The following is a 14,192-nucleotide window of genomic DNA, read 5'->3' as shown; positions in this document are numbered from 1 at the left end:
TGTCATATTTTGATTAGAGCGACATCTATCAAAAGGCCATAATTATATCAAGCGTTGCAACTATCATACAATAGATGTCACTAAAAGTAACAATTAGGGGTTGTAGGTTAATAAAAAATGTATTTATAATGCAACATTTAATTTTAATTGCCCAATAAAATATTACATATAATTCAATACAAATTTGAAAACCGGTAATATATAAACATAGAAATAAATTCTTAAGTATATGGTAAAATAGTTTTATAAATGTATTCTATAATTATAATGATAGAGACAATCACATCCGGAGTTCACGTCTAAGGATATCAAATCTGACCAACACGTATTAGTGGAATTCCTTCTAAGGAAAAACCTTTTCATTTGTAACGATGAACACTTATTTTTTGATGTAACTAAACAAACATCCTAAAAAAGAAAAATTTTGTATCAATTATCTAAAATTTCATCAATAATTTCTACTGAGTTGGGGGTCAAAAACTCAGTAGAGATAAGACACGTGTAACGATAATATTTTTTGGATGTTTGCCTTATAAGATATAATTGGTACAAAAATATAGATAATTAATAGGCTATATTAAGAGTTTTACAATATCTAAAATACAGTAAAACATAATACACATTCTATGTATTGCTACTTGCATAAGATGCGAATTAATAAATTTTTCCACACTTAATGGTTGCATACGTTGTAAAAAATAATATGAATATTTTACCAATTTATGCCTTTAGTGACTTATTGGATTGGAATATAGATATGTGGTTGACAAATACATAAATACAAACGATTTATCTTTAAACAAATTAGTATATTGAAGAATTTCTAGAATACATATCGTGTTTATTAGTTATTTAATTTGCAGTTATTGTCAATAAACAAAATAGTTTATTCAAGGAAGCGTTTTAAGGCATTTACATCCAGCTCCAATGACTTCAACAAAATGCGACCAGCAGTTAATGTTATGCCTTCTTTTTAAGAACAACTGTTGTTTCTCTAAAGTGATGCAATTATTTCCGGTGACGTAACAAGTTTCCTGAAACGGTTAAAAATCAGGAAATTTATATCCGCTCTCTTCCACTATAATGGGTTGTTCAAGAAAGTTTGTTGTGAGAAAGATAACCAGTAAAACTTAAGGCTTCAAAAAAATCAGTTAAAATATATTATAATAATATTCACCCTGGCTTAATGAGATATCCAAGACTTGTATTTGAGGTCATCAATGATCCAAGAATTAATTGAAAAACAAAAGATTATGAAACACAAAACTTAATGAACAACGTCTTATATTTGTTTAGAAAGTAATCCCTTATGAATATTTTTTTACTTTCTAAACCTTTTTATTAGATACAGCCATAAATAAAAATGCTTACATGATTTGCGGTAGTGAATACATCTTTATTGGATGGAGTAACAGGATGGCAGCTATAACTTGTAAAGGATTTTGGAAAAAAATCGTAGCCTGCTTCATTGTGATGATGGATTGTTTTCTGAACACGACACAGCACTTGTCCTTTCTGAAAAAATATGATAAATATAAACATCGAAGTCACTAAAATGATTCCTTGGTACCTTTTTTCTTTGGAAAGACATATTATTGACATTATTGTCTAATAAATTTTCATCATTGTTTCTATTCCCATTCAGATATGAAGTAAGGGGTCCCGCCATTTTAATGTTAGTTCCATCAGGCAATTGTCCATTGGGTGGTGAAAAGTCGTAATTGTCGTAGTTATCATTCTGTGAATTGGAAAAGTACTCGATTTCATCTTCGATCAGGTCATCGTTGAAATCATTTTTAAGAGGCTCCGGATCAAACGGATATAATAATTGTGTTTCTAAACTGGGACGTCTTGTTTCATCTAATAGTTCTAGATGTGCTTGACATATGACCAGCAGACATGTCTGAAAGCAGGTTATAACATGGGGTTATTCATAATTACAAATTGTTTTAAAACTAAAAGCTACAAATATCAATGCAACTGTCAATGTCACTGTCAACTGTTAATGCCAATGTTACTGTCACTATCATTATCTTTATTAATGTTACTGCCAATTCTTCTCATTATTTTCAAAGCTATTTGTTACTATGAATTCGTAAAATATTTATTGCCAGTATTGTACAATATTGTACTAATAATAAATGTCTAAATAAAAATCAAAATACACAAACTCATAATTTTAAGCGTTACCAAAAGTTGTGTTTAAACATACATTTTACATAAATTATAAAGAAGAAAAAAGCGGCTTAATTTCAGTTGTTTAGCGTGCAAAGAAAAAATATATCAAGCATAAATAAAAAGTCTGATTCATTAACCCAATCGACTTAATTTAAATATTTCCACTATAACTACAGGTGGGTGTATCTAATTGTATTTGTACCAAACATTATATAAAATAATTTTCGACATTTAGTAGACATAGACGCGTTTAAAAAAATACTTATTATAAAATTGCTTTTATGTATACAAGGATTTTTTTAATTATGGCGGGTGGATGTTGGAAGCCTGTGGCAGACATGTTGTTTTGGTGGCGTCTGATATGGACTATTATTCAATCACTGATGTCCAATCACCATACAAAAATTGTACCATTGAAGAGCAAATCCGTAAAACAAATTTTATGATCTCAGACGTATCCTTTCCTAGTTTGGATATAGCTAAGATATTTTCTTCAGGCTAAAGAAACACAACATCAGCGTTATCTTTAAAATACATACGGAATATGGCTCAAGCATGTTAAAGTATATAGGAGAATGTAAAATATTAGTTTAAAAAATATTAATAATTTATTTTATGATAAAACATTATTTTTATGAAATATAAATACAAAAACTATCTGTCACTGTCAATGTCACTGTCAATGTCACTGTCAATGTCACTGTCAATGTCACTGTCAATGTCACTGTCAATGTCACTGTCAATGTCACTGTCAATGTCACTGTCAATGTCACTGTCAATGTCACTGTCAATGTCACTGTCAATGTCACTATTAATGTCACTGTCAATGTCACTTTCAGTGTCACTGTCAGTGTCACTGTCAATGTCACTGTCAATGTCACTATCAATGTCACTGTCAATGTCACTGTCAAGGTCACTGTCAATGTCACTGTCAATGTCACTGTCAATGTCAATGTCACTGCCACTGCCACTGTCAATGTCATTGTCACTGCCAATGTAACTCTTTTATCTTTGGATTAGTTGTCAAAATTGACTATATCAACGTTAAGCAGATATAAAAAGTATTATTGACCCCATAATAAATTGTACTAAAATTGTCGGTATTAACAAATAAAGTATATATATATATATATATATATATATATATATATATATATATATATATAATGTATAGAAAAAAACGGTTTTTTTTGTTAATAGAACTAGATCATATCTAAATAACAGCATCCCTAAATGATTTAAATGAAATGTTAATGACTAAAACTAGTTATTTTATCTAAATGCGATGATATAAATGTATTTTAATTATCTCTATTATTTATGTCTTTAGGTCGCATTCCTTTGTTTTGTTCCACATATCAGGAAACCGATGTCATTTTTATAAATGGCATCGTCCCATATTCAAAAATAACAATAAAGAAAAATAACTCGAAATCACTGCGAGTGCATTGGAACTGGCATCACGAAAAACCTACTAGTTTAAAAATATTTCCGTTACTAAATATTTTCAAAATGCTTCAGATTTCCCCATCGTACACGGCATGCATAAATTTTCGTAATACATCGTATTCTAAACCTACCTACGTACACTCACTAATTGAGTCTAATAGATAAATTAGAGGTCTCATCAGTCCCCTAAAGCCCCTCCAGTTTAGCATCAGTTAGTCGAAAATGACTTCACTCAATTTAAATATTATCCCGTCACCAAAGTACACATCGACAAAGTGCATCAATGTTCGTTTTTTCGATTTCTTAACGAATTTTTGGTATTGACTCCAGCACGACACGATCACATTTAGTCTTGGTGTGGCCGCAGTGTTTTTGGTGTACTCAAGCTGATAAAAGGACACCGAAGGTTCACGATACGATGATAATGTTGACATCAGACGAAAAATCGGCCAGTGTCACGGGCATAGCAGAACAAAAAAAGTAAGTTTTAAAAAAATATCTTTTTCTGGCGTTAATTGGAACCGACAATAGTTATATCAATCTCAATTTACTGTTTGATTATTACGTTTTTTTGAATTACAGAGATTTTTGAGTGGTTTAAAATAAAACAGTAAGATAATGATAGCATAAATTGAATAAATTAATACATTTTAAAAACATTTCATTTCAAATAACTTTGAACAAAAGAATTTTTCAAGAACAAATATTTTCAACAGTCATACAACTTCACCTATAGCATATACATATTACTTATTATACGTGAATGTTTACAAATGACATTTATAAAGAGTAATAGAAAATATAGCAGGTGACATTCAACAATTTTGCGAATAAAGGCTGATTATAATAGTTTAAGTATTCAGGTGCATCAAAAAAATAACATCGTAAATAAAACTATTTTAATATGTGGTCGGTAGTGTTGTAAACATCGCTCGTGATGGAAAAAAGCAACATTTGATACTTATTCACCGAAGTATCCTTGATTGCGGGTGAATTTTAGTCGAAGGAATTCATTTCTGCGCGATAGTATATGTATTTTTTTACGTACGGTTAGAAATGCGGCTGGTTTATATATTTCGAATGTGTTCTAAGTCATCTGTTTACTATAAATAATGGATATTTTCGTTTTGGTTTGTTTATGGTTGTGAAGGCGCCAAAAGATTATCTCCATAACTGCTAGCGGGCAAGTAAGATATAGATTATTAATAGCTAATTGAAAAACGATTAAAAAGGTTTTAACGAAAACATACACATTATCTACAATCAATTAGTATAAACTCTTCATACCGAAAGTAACTGCATATTTTTAAATTAAAAAAAAAACAAGTCTTTCCCCATGGTTATTCGAAATGAAAATGCATATTAAAATAGAAACCAGCTGACCACCTGGATATTTTCCAATAAATGATAAAAAATATATAACCCTAATAATAAAAAAGTCAGTGGAACCATATGCGGTTACATTAGAAACATTAAAGCCATTAACAAACAATATTCGCTATTAAATTGATATTAAACGAAGTAATGATTTATTAATAACATAAAAATGATTACCTGATTTAGTTAGTAATTTTAACTCCTAGTGTTAACATTAAATTCAGTTCCCAAGCAATTTATATAGATGTAAGTAATTAACCTTTCTACTATTTGTTAATACCCATATTTCTTTAGGATATATATTTGTATACAATAATATTACTATAAATTATAGATGTAAAGTTTTTTGAGCAATACTACACTAGAGAGTATAAATTAATATGACCTTAGAGTATATTACCATATAAGAGTTCTATTTATATCTCTCGAAAGGAAATTTGTTATATTTATCCATCAAGTTGGCGCATATAAACAAATTGTGCTCGTTATTCATACGGTTACTTATTTGTTTTGATTCTCAAAGCAACACCGAAGAACAATTTTTTTACGTTCCGGCATGATAACTCGTCTGATTTCAAAGGAATTCTAAATATAGATCTGGAAGGCTATTTTTATACATAATTTTATTATATTATTTAAAGGTCGTAGTGTAAACATCAACACTGCAGTGATCTCTAATAACTTGTATCAGCAACACTAGAGGGTTTGATATACGTCCCGCCAGGTATATTTATAATTTGCGTCAAAATTTGACAAAGAGAAATGACAGATATAGGTTATATGTTCGAAAATAATTAATAAATAAATAATATTAACCATATTAATATAATTATTTTATTATATTCACTATTGTAACTACTTTTTTCTAATTTAATTTTATGACATTTAATAATAACATTAAATATAAATAATTTTATTTGAAACATTGTAGTTTTATAAATACATTATGCGTTTATCCAAGTGTGCCTTGATTTATTTGAAGGTATGTACAAGCAAATGTCCACCTTATTGTGTTTCAATAATTAAAAATTGACTCATTTGTCAATATATATATATGCACAATACATATTATACCTCTAACATATTTTTTTATTGATGTATAATTTGAATTTAAAATAAGGCAAGTTTTAATATATAACAATGAATGACGCATTATAAAACGTAAAAGCACTTTATTTTTACAAGGATTTTAGCACTGATGTAGTTTGACAAATTGAAAAACAAAAAAACGAAATATTTTTTCTAGTGACCCAACCGTATTTATACTTTTGGTTTATATGTTCTCGTAAATTATATATAATTAATAAAATGTGACCGGCTTACGTTAATAAGCAATTTATAACTCTAAAATGTTCTTTGCGTATGGTTTATTATAAATTATACCTAAATAAATTAACATATTAACGGATTACTGTAAATATTTTGTTTCTGTTTTAGTAGCTTTCGGAGACGGAAAACTGGTGTTTATAAGATGGAGCCACCATCCAGTGAGGTCGCATTTCATAACGGTCGATTTTTCAGTACGCTGAACATTGGAAAAAGGTAGTTTTTCATTTATATTCATTTAAATTATGTAAGGTCATATGATAGTAATGAATGTAATGATATCGACTGAATTTCAAAAATATTGTAATAAAATGAGAATTTACTTAAAATAATGTAAATGAATTCGTTTAATATGATACTCACCACCGAGATAATTAACCTGTTCATAATGTTGGAGATGATTTAGAATGACTGCGAAAAATTAGTTTTTGCAATGGGTTTTATGCGTTTTCCAACCCTCACAGGCATATCGTAAAGTTTATCAACATATTACGTTTGATTATCTTGCTAAGCCTCCTTGGATTAATAGTAAATCAGTTTCCAAATAATATCAGGTGTATTAACAAACACTGATTAATATTCTCTGTGAAAATTAATATGTCTCAACGGTTACATTGTTATCAGTTCAATTAACTTTGTTACCCATAATAAGAGAGATTGAATTGGAATGTATTTTACTAATTTTTTATATCAATAGAATCTTTATTTATCTATATTTATTGATCCTATAAAAACTGTAGTATTTATTGTTTTACTGGTTATATATTTTAGGATTCTAAATCATTTTGTTTGGTAATCCTACAACTGTTAGAGATAATACTAAATTTAATTAAGAGATTTTCCTATTAAAGTCTTATAAAAAAAACCTACGCTTGTCAGGTATTTCTGTTATCGATCAATTAAATGTATTTAGTGTTTCATTTATTCAGTTATACCCCTCAATAAAGTATTTACTGATATATATTTGTTTTAGGAAAATATCAGAGGAATTACTTCCTCCGGGTAGTCATGGCATCTTCCGGCAAAAGTCTCAAAATGTGATTTATCCACACTTGTCGCTAGGTGGCTATGCTAGGGCAGCTACACAATCTATCGGTAATATAGGCAATATCCTGTCAAGGAAAATGGCGGCGTCAACGTCCCAACCGTCAGTGCCGTGGCCAAATTCCAAAGATGATTATGAACTAGGAAAAGTAATCGGTCAGTATTCCTGTCATTTTTGTTCTGTTAAAAAAATACTTTTCATTCATATATAATATAACTATGGACATTAAACATATTTTCCAAAAATAAATACAATTCTACTCTCTTAAGGTTATGTACTTTTTTGGTGTTCGAATTCCGGTACCAGTTTCTCTATATTATGAAGATGTATATTTTTTATAAACTCCCATAAGATATATCTTGCATATATCAGTTACGTTGCATATTCATAATAGCAGGTCAATTAATTAATACTCCTTCCTATAAATCTTACTATATTTGAACTGTAAAACCTGATAAAATATTTGCATATATAATATATTAGCTGTGATACTAATTAAGATGACCTCGATTTGTATATATAAACAAGATTTTATAATTTTATAATTGTGTGTATATTGTGTATCATTATTTGGTCTGGTTTTTAAGGTGTTGGTGCTACAGCTGTAGTTCATGGAGCCTTTTGTAAACCAAGAAATGAAAAGTGTGCTATTAAGAGAATTAATTTGGAAAAATGGAACACTTCCATGGATGAACTTCTTAAGGAAATTCAGGCTATGTCATCTTGTAATCATGAAAATGTTGTGACATATTATACCAGTTTTGTTGTCAGTGAAGAATTATGGTTGGTATTAAAGTTATTAGAAGGTGGAAGCCTTCTTGATATAATTAAACACAAAATAAAATTTTCTAATTGTAAAGCTGGTGTGTTTGATGAATCTACTATTGCCACTGTTTTAAGAGAAGTTTTAAAAGGTTTAGAATATTTTCATAGTAATGGACAAATTCACAGGTTAGTAAAATTTGTTTCCATAGGTAGTTAATTGCAATTGTAGTAATCTTCAGATATTTGTAGGGATATTAAAGCAGGAAATATTTTACTTGGTGAAGATGGTACTGTTCAGATTGCTGATTTTGGCGTGTCTGCTTGGCTTGCTACAGGTCGGGATTTATCAAGAGAAAAAGTTAGACACACATTTGTAGGCACTCCATGTTGGATGGCTCCTGAAGTAATGGAGCAGGTAATGTCATTTAACTATTTAACTATGATAATAAAAAAAGATATCTAAAACAGTCTTAATCATACTGATAATATTTATAATCTGTTCCTAACACATATCTTGATATGACTAATTTTTTTCACAACACTATTAAATTGATCAAATTGTTCCTTAGATAAGATACAATATAAATATAATAAAGTTTTTCAATAAGGGCGGGTCAATTTTTGAAAGGTACATGTATTCCATTATGTATATGATGTAATATTGCTCAAATGTCTGCCGTAGCTTTTCAAGGTAGCGTGGATTAGAATACATAAGTTGTTCCAATTCTCAATGATTCTGCCGCAGAATGTATTTAACAAAGTTTGAGTTATAATCTCGTCTATATAGTTATAGTCTAGATATCTGCATAAATCTATATATGACATTATGTCAATTGTTAACATAGTCATTCATCAAAAAATGGACCTTGTCAGTAAATATTATTTTTGATCAAAATTATCATTTTGACAATGAAGTTTCTTAAGCTTCTTGTAATACTAAGTTTCTGTTTTGGATATTGTGTCGCCAGTAATAACATATCGCCTATCTCTAAATTATTTATAATTTCTTAATCAAAGGATCATGGATATGATTTCAAAGCAGATATTTGGTCATTTGGCATAACTGCTATTGAAATGGCCACAGGAACTGCCCCTTATCATAAGTACCCTCCTATGAAGGTGCTTATGTTGACATTACAAAATGAGCCGCCGAATTTAGATACTGGAGCTGAAGAAAAGGATCAGTATAAGGTGAATGGTGGCAATCCTTATATTTGAAATAATCCTTCCAATAATTTAAAAGTGATATTTATTATAGGCTTATGGTAAAACTTTTAGAAAAATGATAACAGACTGCTTACAAAAGGAACCATCAAAAAGGCCTACAGCTGCCGAATTACTGAAACATCCGTTCTTCAAAAAAGCCAAAGATAAGAAGTATCTTCAACAAACTTTAGTTGCTACCGGCCCTAGTTTAGAAACGAGAGTTCAAAAAGTAATCCACAAATTATTTGACGTTGCAAATAAAATGAATCCATGAATTTTGTAGGCTTCCAAGAGACAACCCGGGGCTTCCGGTCGTTTGCACCGCAAGGAAACTGGCGAATGGGTTTGGTCAAGCGAGGAGGAAGAAGGGGGGGACGAATCGAGCGAGAGCGATTCTGATTTCAAACCGATGAATACGCTGGTGTCCGCGGGATCATCAGGATCGGATCATGAGAGTAGTGAAAGTGAACCACCACCTGTAAATTTGGTGTTAAGGATGAGGTAGGTACAATATCAAAATCTGAAAAATAACAAAATTATTTTGTCCCACGTTATATATTACTAACGCGTGAGGCGAAAATTTCGGATGCCTTGATTGAAGAATACCTTTTACCCCTAAGTTTGAGATTTACCATGGTTAGTTTTTATGGACCGATACAAATGGCAGTTATTTACAAAGCTCATCCACCATTTTATCTTTTTTTTATAGAAAATAATTTCAATCGTAAATATTTTAGCGTTTAACAAGTCTTTCTAATTATATCTGCATTTGCGATAAAATAAATCTCAAGGACACACTTTCGTAAGAAATTATTTTAGACATTATCAGTTGTGCAGCAAGAAAACTGATGAATGGGCTTGGCCAAGTGGGAATGAATCAAGTAAAGTGATTCATATTTCAAACCCATAAATACGCTGCTGTTTGCGCGATATGGTTTGATATTTTATATTTCAAAAAGAATGGGTAATCATAAATTATGTAAGAACCTTTATATTCCAAACTATTTGAAGCTGATAAAGTATTGTGTTAAAAAATAAGAGCTGTTAATTTTACTTTTCAATTGTTTCATTAAATTTCTAATCTGATAAACATTACATTAACTTAACATAGTCCCATGATAATGGCAAATTCCTCTAGCTTGGACAATGGAACAAATTTTAAAAATGTGTCGATGAAGTGATTATTACGCTTTAATAGAATAAACAAAATTAATTTAATTAGGATTGCTACATTACTATATATTACTAGTGTTCATATATAATTCAAAAGGAATTTAATTTTCGATTTCTAAGATTTGTTCGATAAAAAAATCGGTCGCACTTTTCTGGTGAAACTGCTTAGTACACCAGGTTCAACGTTTTCTTTGAAACATTTCTTGCATTATTCATCGTTTTAATTTTGGTTGAACGATTTTATTATTTTAAAGATAGATGATTTAATTGAATGAAAATTCCTAATACGTTTCAAAATTTACGACGGACATTTTTGATCATACCTGTGAATTGAACCAAATTTACTGTATTTGTCTATCCAAAGTAGCAGTGAACTCACGTCATCTCAATTTATGTCAAATATTTATTACGGATATTTTACCCATTTTAGTTTATTTTACCTTCGATATAAAACAACCTTCCAATGTAAATAAAATAATGAAACAAAAATATTAAAACATATAATTTGTTTTAACTTTATAGTACATCTAATAAAAATATTATCGAAGGACTTAAACTACAGTTAATTAAACAGCCCCAATAGTTTATAAGTTAAAGTTATTTTATAATATATACTTTGTTCTCTTTTCTAAACCACATATGGTGTCCCCTGTAGGCTTAATCCATCCGATTAATAATTATACTTCTAAGTAATTTTTGTATTTTCACTAAAGAACATATTTACCTTTTTATGTTTAGTTCTTGTTTCTTTCGTTGCTGTGTTTTCTTGTCAAATCATTCCGATATCACTGTACTTCTCCTTAGTTTCTTCTGTCAGTACCTGTGGACATTTTTCTTGAAAAAATTATATTTAATCACTGCATTCTCCCTAATGTATTTTCCATATTTGCAAAACAGTTAGTATTCTTTCTCCCTTACATTTTAACTCAATGTTCATATACATTCTGGACAATTATGCATATAAATCATTCCCACTCTACAGTACGATTTTTTTCATTTATCATAGATTAATTATATACTCACCTTTAGTTGTTTCCACTCTTACCACCCTATCTTGTTAATGTCAGCATTGAATCGTAATTCCACACCTAGAAGGTTTCATTCACTCTCTGTCACATTCTGAACCAATTTTCAACTCAATAACTAAGCTGTTAATTTCCAATCTAACATTACTTCACGATTTTACTGTTTGGCAATTTCTTCTTCTGTGGATCTGAAGGACTTCATCCAAATTGAAGAGTGTTAATGTTGCCAATCCTTTCCACATACCCAAACAGAACTTGCCTATATATCTTTCTCGACCTGAATATCTACTGTAGAATTCTCTACCACATCTCATAATTGATTTGATTAAATATGCAGTGATAGGCAGGAAGACTTTATACTCTATGACCATATTATTCAGCAATCTAATCTACTGTGTATCTTTTTTTAGCCCTACTACTAAAAAAAGTAAATTACAAAAAACAATTAAACATTTCATTTATATTTATCAAATGACAATTTGAAATACTTCACTCTGTAACATGATATCTTCAAAACTTAATGTATGTTATGTAAGCCATTTCTTAATTACAGTATTTGCTGGCCACTTGTTGAGGTTTTTTTTGTAGGATTACTGTTCCTAGCATGAAGAGGAATATATCTGCAATGAATTATTAAAAAATATGATTACAAAATCTAATCAGAAATTAATCTAAGTTTTACCTTTCTCAATAAAAACCACAACAGCTTAACATTTAATAGTATCAATACTTACCTCTCTAAGGTATTTTACTGGTAAGAAGGTAATGGGGGCCCTCATTACCTTCTTACTGATCGAAGTTATTGATTAGAGACGTAATCTGTTTCTAACTGAGTATTTATTCGGTATTTTCAACCACAGTAATCAAAAATATTAAGCAGTGATTTCAAATTTTTTAAAACAAGCGAAGCTCCAAAACAACGTGTTGTTTGTTTGTTTATAACCTTTTACCAGTAATACTTTGAAGAATTTTGCAGACATTTGACAACCGAACGACTTTTGCAGGCTGATTCAGTTACATGTTCAAAGGTATTAGGCAGCATTTTATTTCTTTTTAAGTGGAATAAAATGAGAAGGAAAATATTGTGCGGTATTAAAACGAATTTAGAAACTACAATCGGCAAGACGTTATACATATTGGTGACGAAGTTCACTACTTCTTTGGATAGACCATATGATATATCCACAATTTAAATATTTTAATACTTTTTTGTGTGTTAAAATTCGTTTGGATGAAATTAATAGAAATATATAGGAATTAATATCATTTTATATACTTTTTCAGGGAACCCGAAAGATCCATTCCCTTTAGGTTAGTCCTTTGTCCTTTCCCTTTTAATGGTTTATGATAGTTATTATTTTTTGATAATATTTTGAGGTTTATTTTAATTGCAGAAATGCGAATAGGGAACTTAACGACATACGATTTGAATTTGCTGTCGGTAAGGATTCAGCCGAAGGAATCGCGAGCGAATTAGTCGGAGCTGGCCTGGTCGATGGTAGTGACATAACGGCAATAACGCAAAACCTACAGAAACTAATCGATCAGAGACATGCAATAAAAGTCGTTACCTTCCAGCTGGTAGGTTTTGTGAAACTCTGGGGAAAATGTCGTTCTTAAATTCCTTATAATTGTAGAATTCTGGTGTCGCCAGTAATGAAGTACCGGACGATAAGGCGTTGATTGGATTCGCTCAGATCTCCATTACAGACTGAAAGAGACTTGATTTTAATAATTTCATTTCCTCTTGATACATACCAATGTCCTTCTTGGAATCTACTGATCACAGTGCATATTTTAAATCGTTTTAAAGGAGTTTCCATTAATAGTTACTATTGTGTTTTAGCAATTATCTCCTATGTTTGTGTAAAATGATTATTTTGTATTTTTTTAAACTTATTTATTATATGTTTCTTGTTTCCACTAGTTTCCATATTTTGCACTACTCTAAAATATTATTGAATTGGCCTAAAAGTGTCCGACGTTTAGAATTAGAATTAAACTACACCAAAGCGAGTATGATATCTTATTGATCAATAGATTTCAAGTATAGTTGTACTTAAAGTTCCATAAAATCGCTGATTAATTAGAATTACATATACATGTATAAGTTTTTGAGATTTTATGATGTATTTTTCATATAGTATGTTTGATGACCACCACACCTTAAAACTACAAAATGCCTTGAATAGTATGGTAGTCTATTTTGCTTATAAAATTAAGGAATTGTTCGTATACTATTTCTAGTAGGCCTTTTTCATAGGCATGCCAATAATTTCATAAGTGATTCATATTAAATTACAGAAAATTATGTAATTTATACTGGGAAAGGTAAAATGTATATAATATATTTATTCCAATAAAAATTAGCTGCGTTTATATAGTGTTTTATTTTTCAACGCCGTTTAAGATTTATATCAATATGTATTAACATTTCAATATTTTTTCATACTATCGTTAATGATAGTCCATAGTCAAAAAAGTAGTCAACTGATAGTATTTTTCAATAATGAAATGATGATTTCTATACTTTCTCAGTCAAATGCACGCTTCAGCTGTTTTAATTTGCAGAGAGGACAGCAGGAATATAATTGCTGGGATCTCTGTGAAGTAGAGTTTAATTTATTTTAAATAATTTTCAAATGACA

At 29.8% G+C, this 14,192-nt stretch overlaps 2 protein-coding genes across 11 annotated transcripts; one reads left to right on the top strand and one right to left on the bottom strand.

The window, feature by feature from the left end:
• Nucleotides 1-122: 122 nt before the first annotated feature.
• LOC143202264 (uncharacterized) lies at nucleotides 123-6,839 on the bottom strand. Of its 2 annotated transcripts, none has more exons than XM_076413622.1 (4): nucleotides 6,694-6,839; nucleotides 1,571-1,903; nucleotides 1,372-1,515; nucleotides 123-1,034 (listed from the first exon to the last, which is right to left on the bottom strand). In XM_076413622.1, the coding sequence occupies exons 1-4, from the start codon at nucleotides 6,715-6,717 to the stop codon at nucleotides 891-893; spliced, it is 645 nt and encodes a 214-aa protein (XP_076269737.1). In that variant the 5' UTR covers nucleotides 6,718-6,839; the 3' UTR covers nucleotides 123-890. The 2 variants fall into 2 exon arrangements, with proteins under 2 accessions (XP_076269737.1, XP_076269736.1); XM_076413621.1 differs by having other exon boundaries at nucleotides 123-408.
• Nucleotides 3,882-13,923, top strand: fray (oxidative stress responsive kinase frayed). Of its 9 annotated transcripts, none has more exons than XM_076413608.1 (10): nucleotides 3,882-4,107; nucleotides 6,442-6,546; nucleotides 7,304-7,530; nucleotides 7,963-8,326; nucleotides 8,390-8,555; nucleotides 9,158-9,331; nucleotides 9,399-9,575; nucleotides 9,630-9,847; nucleotides 12,939-13,125; nucleotides 13,182-13,923. In XM_076413608.1, the coding sequence occupies exons 1-10, from the start codon at nucleotides 4,046-4,048 to the stop codon at nucleotides 13,257-13,259; spliced, it is 1,758 nt and encodes a 585-aa protein (XP_076269723.1). In that variant the 5' UTR covers nucleotides 3,882-4,045; the 3' UTR covers nucleotides 13,260-13,923. The 9 variants fall into 9 exon arrangements, with proteins under 9 accessions (XP_076269723.1, XP_076269724.1, XP_076269728.1 ...); XM_076413609.1 differs by having other exon boundaries at nucleotides 3,921-4,107; nucleotides 6,445-6,546; XM_076413613.1 differs by lacking the exon at nucleotides 3,882-4,107 and adding an exon at nucleotides 4,543-4,814 and having other exon boundaries at nucleotides 6,445-6,546.
• The last annotated feature ends 269 nt before the right edge of the window (nucleotides 13,924-14,192 follow it).

The sequence above is a fragment of the Rhynchophorus ferrugineus genome, unplaced genomic scaffold (assembly GCF_030347505.1).
Source record: "Rhynchophorus ferrugineus isolate W39M unplaced genomic scaffold, kcgeb_rfMv2 rfM9, whole genome shotgun sequence".
NCBI lineage: Eukaryota > Metazoa > Arthropoda > Insecta > Coleoptera > Curculionidae > Rhynchophorus > Rhynchophorus ferrugineus.
The sequence above is the reverse complement of the archived record's forward strand: the minus strand, read 5'-3'. Positions and strand labels throughout refer to the sequence as shown.

Coding starts and splice junctions, on each gene's coding strand:
- fray (XM_076413608.1), top strand. CDS start 4,046: ATGATAATGTTGACATCAGACGAAAAATCGGCCAGTGTCACGGGCATA. Junction 8,327..8,389: donor AGTAATGGACAAATTCACAG/GTTAGTAAAATT, acceptor AGATATTTGTAG/GGATATTAAAGCAGGAAATA. Junction 9,332..9,398: donor AAGAAAAGGATCAGTATAAG/GTGAATGGTGGC, acceptor TATTTATTATAG/GCTTATGGTAAAACTTTTAG.
- LOC143202264 (XM_076413621.1), bottom strand. CDS start 6,717: ATGAACAGGTTAATTATCTCGGTG. Junction 1,516..1,570: donor TGTCTTTCCAAAGAAAAAAG/GTACCAAGGAAT, acceptor ATATTTTTTCAG/AAAGGACAAGTGCTGTGTCG. Junction 409..1,371: donor TATTCACTACCGCAAATCAT/GTAAGCATTTTT, acceptor TTTCTTTTTTAG/GATGTTTGTTTAGTTACATC.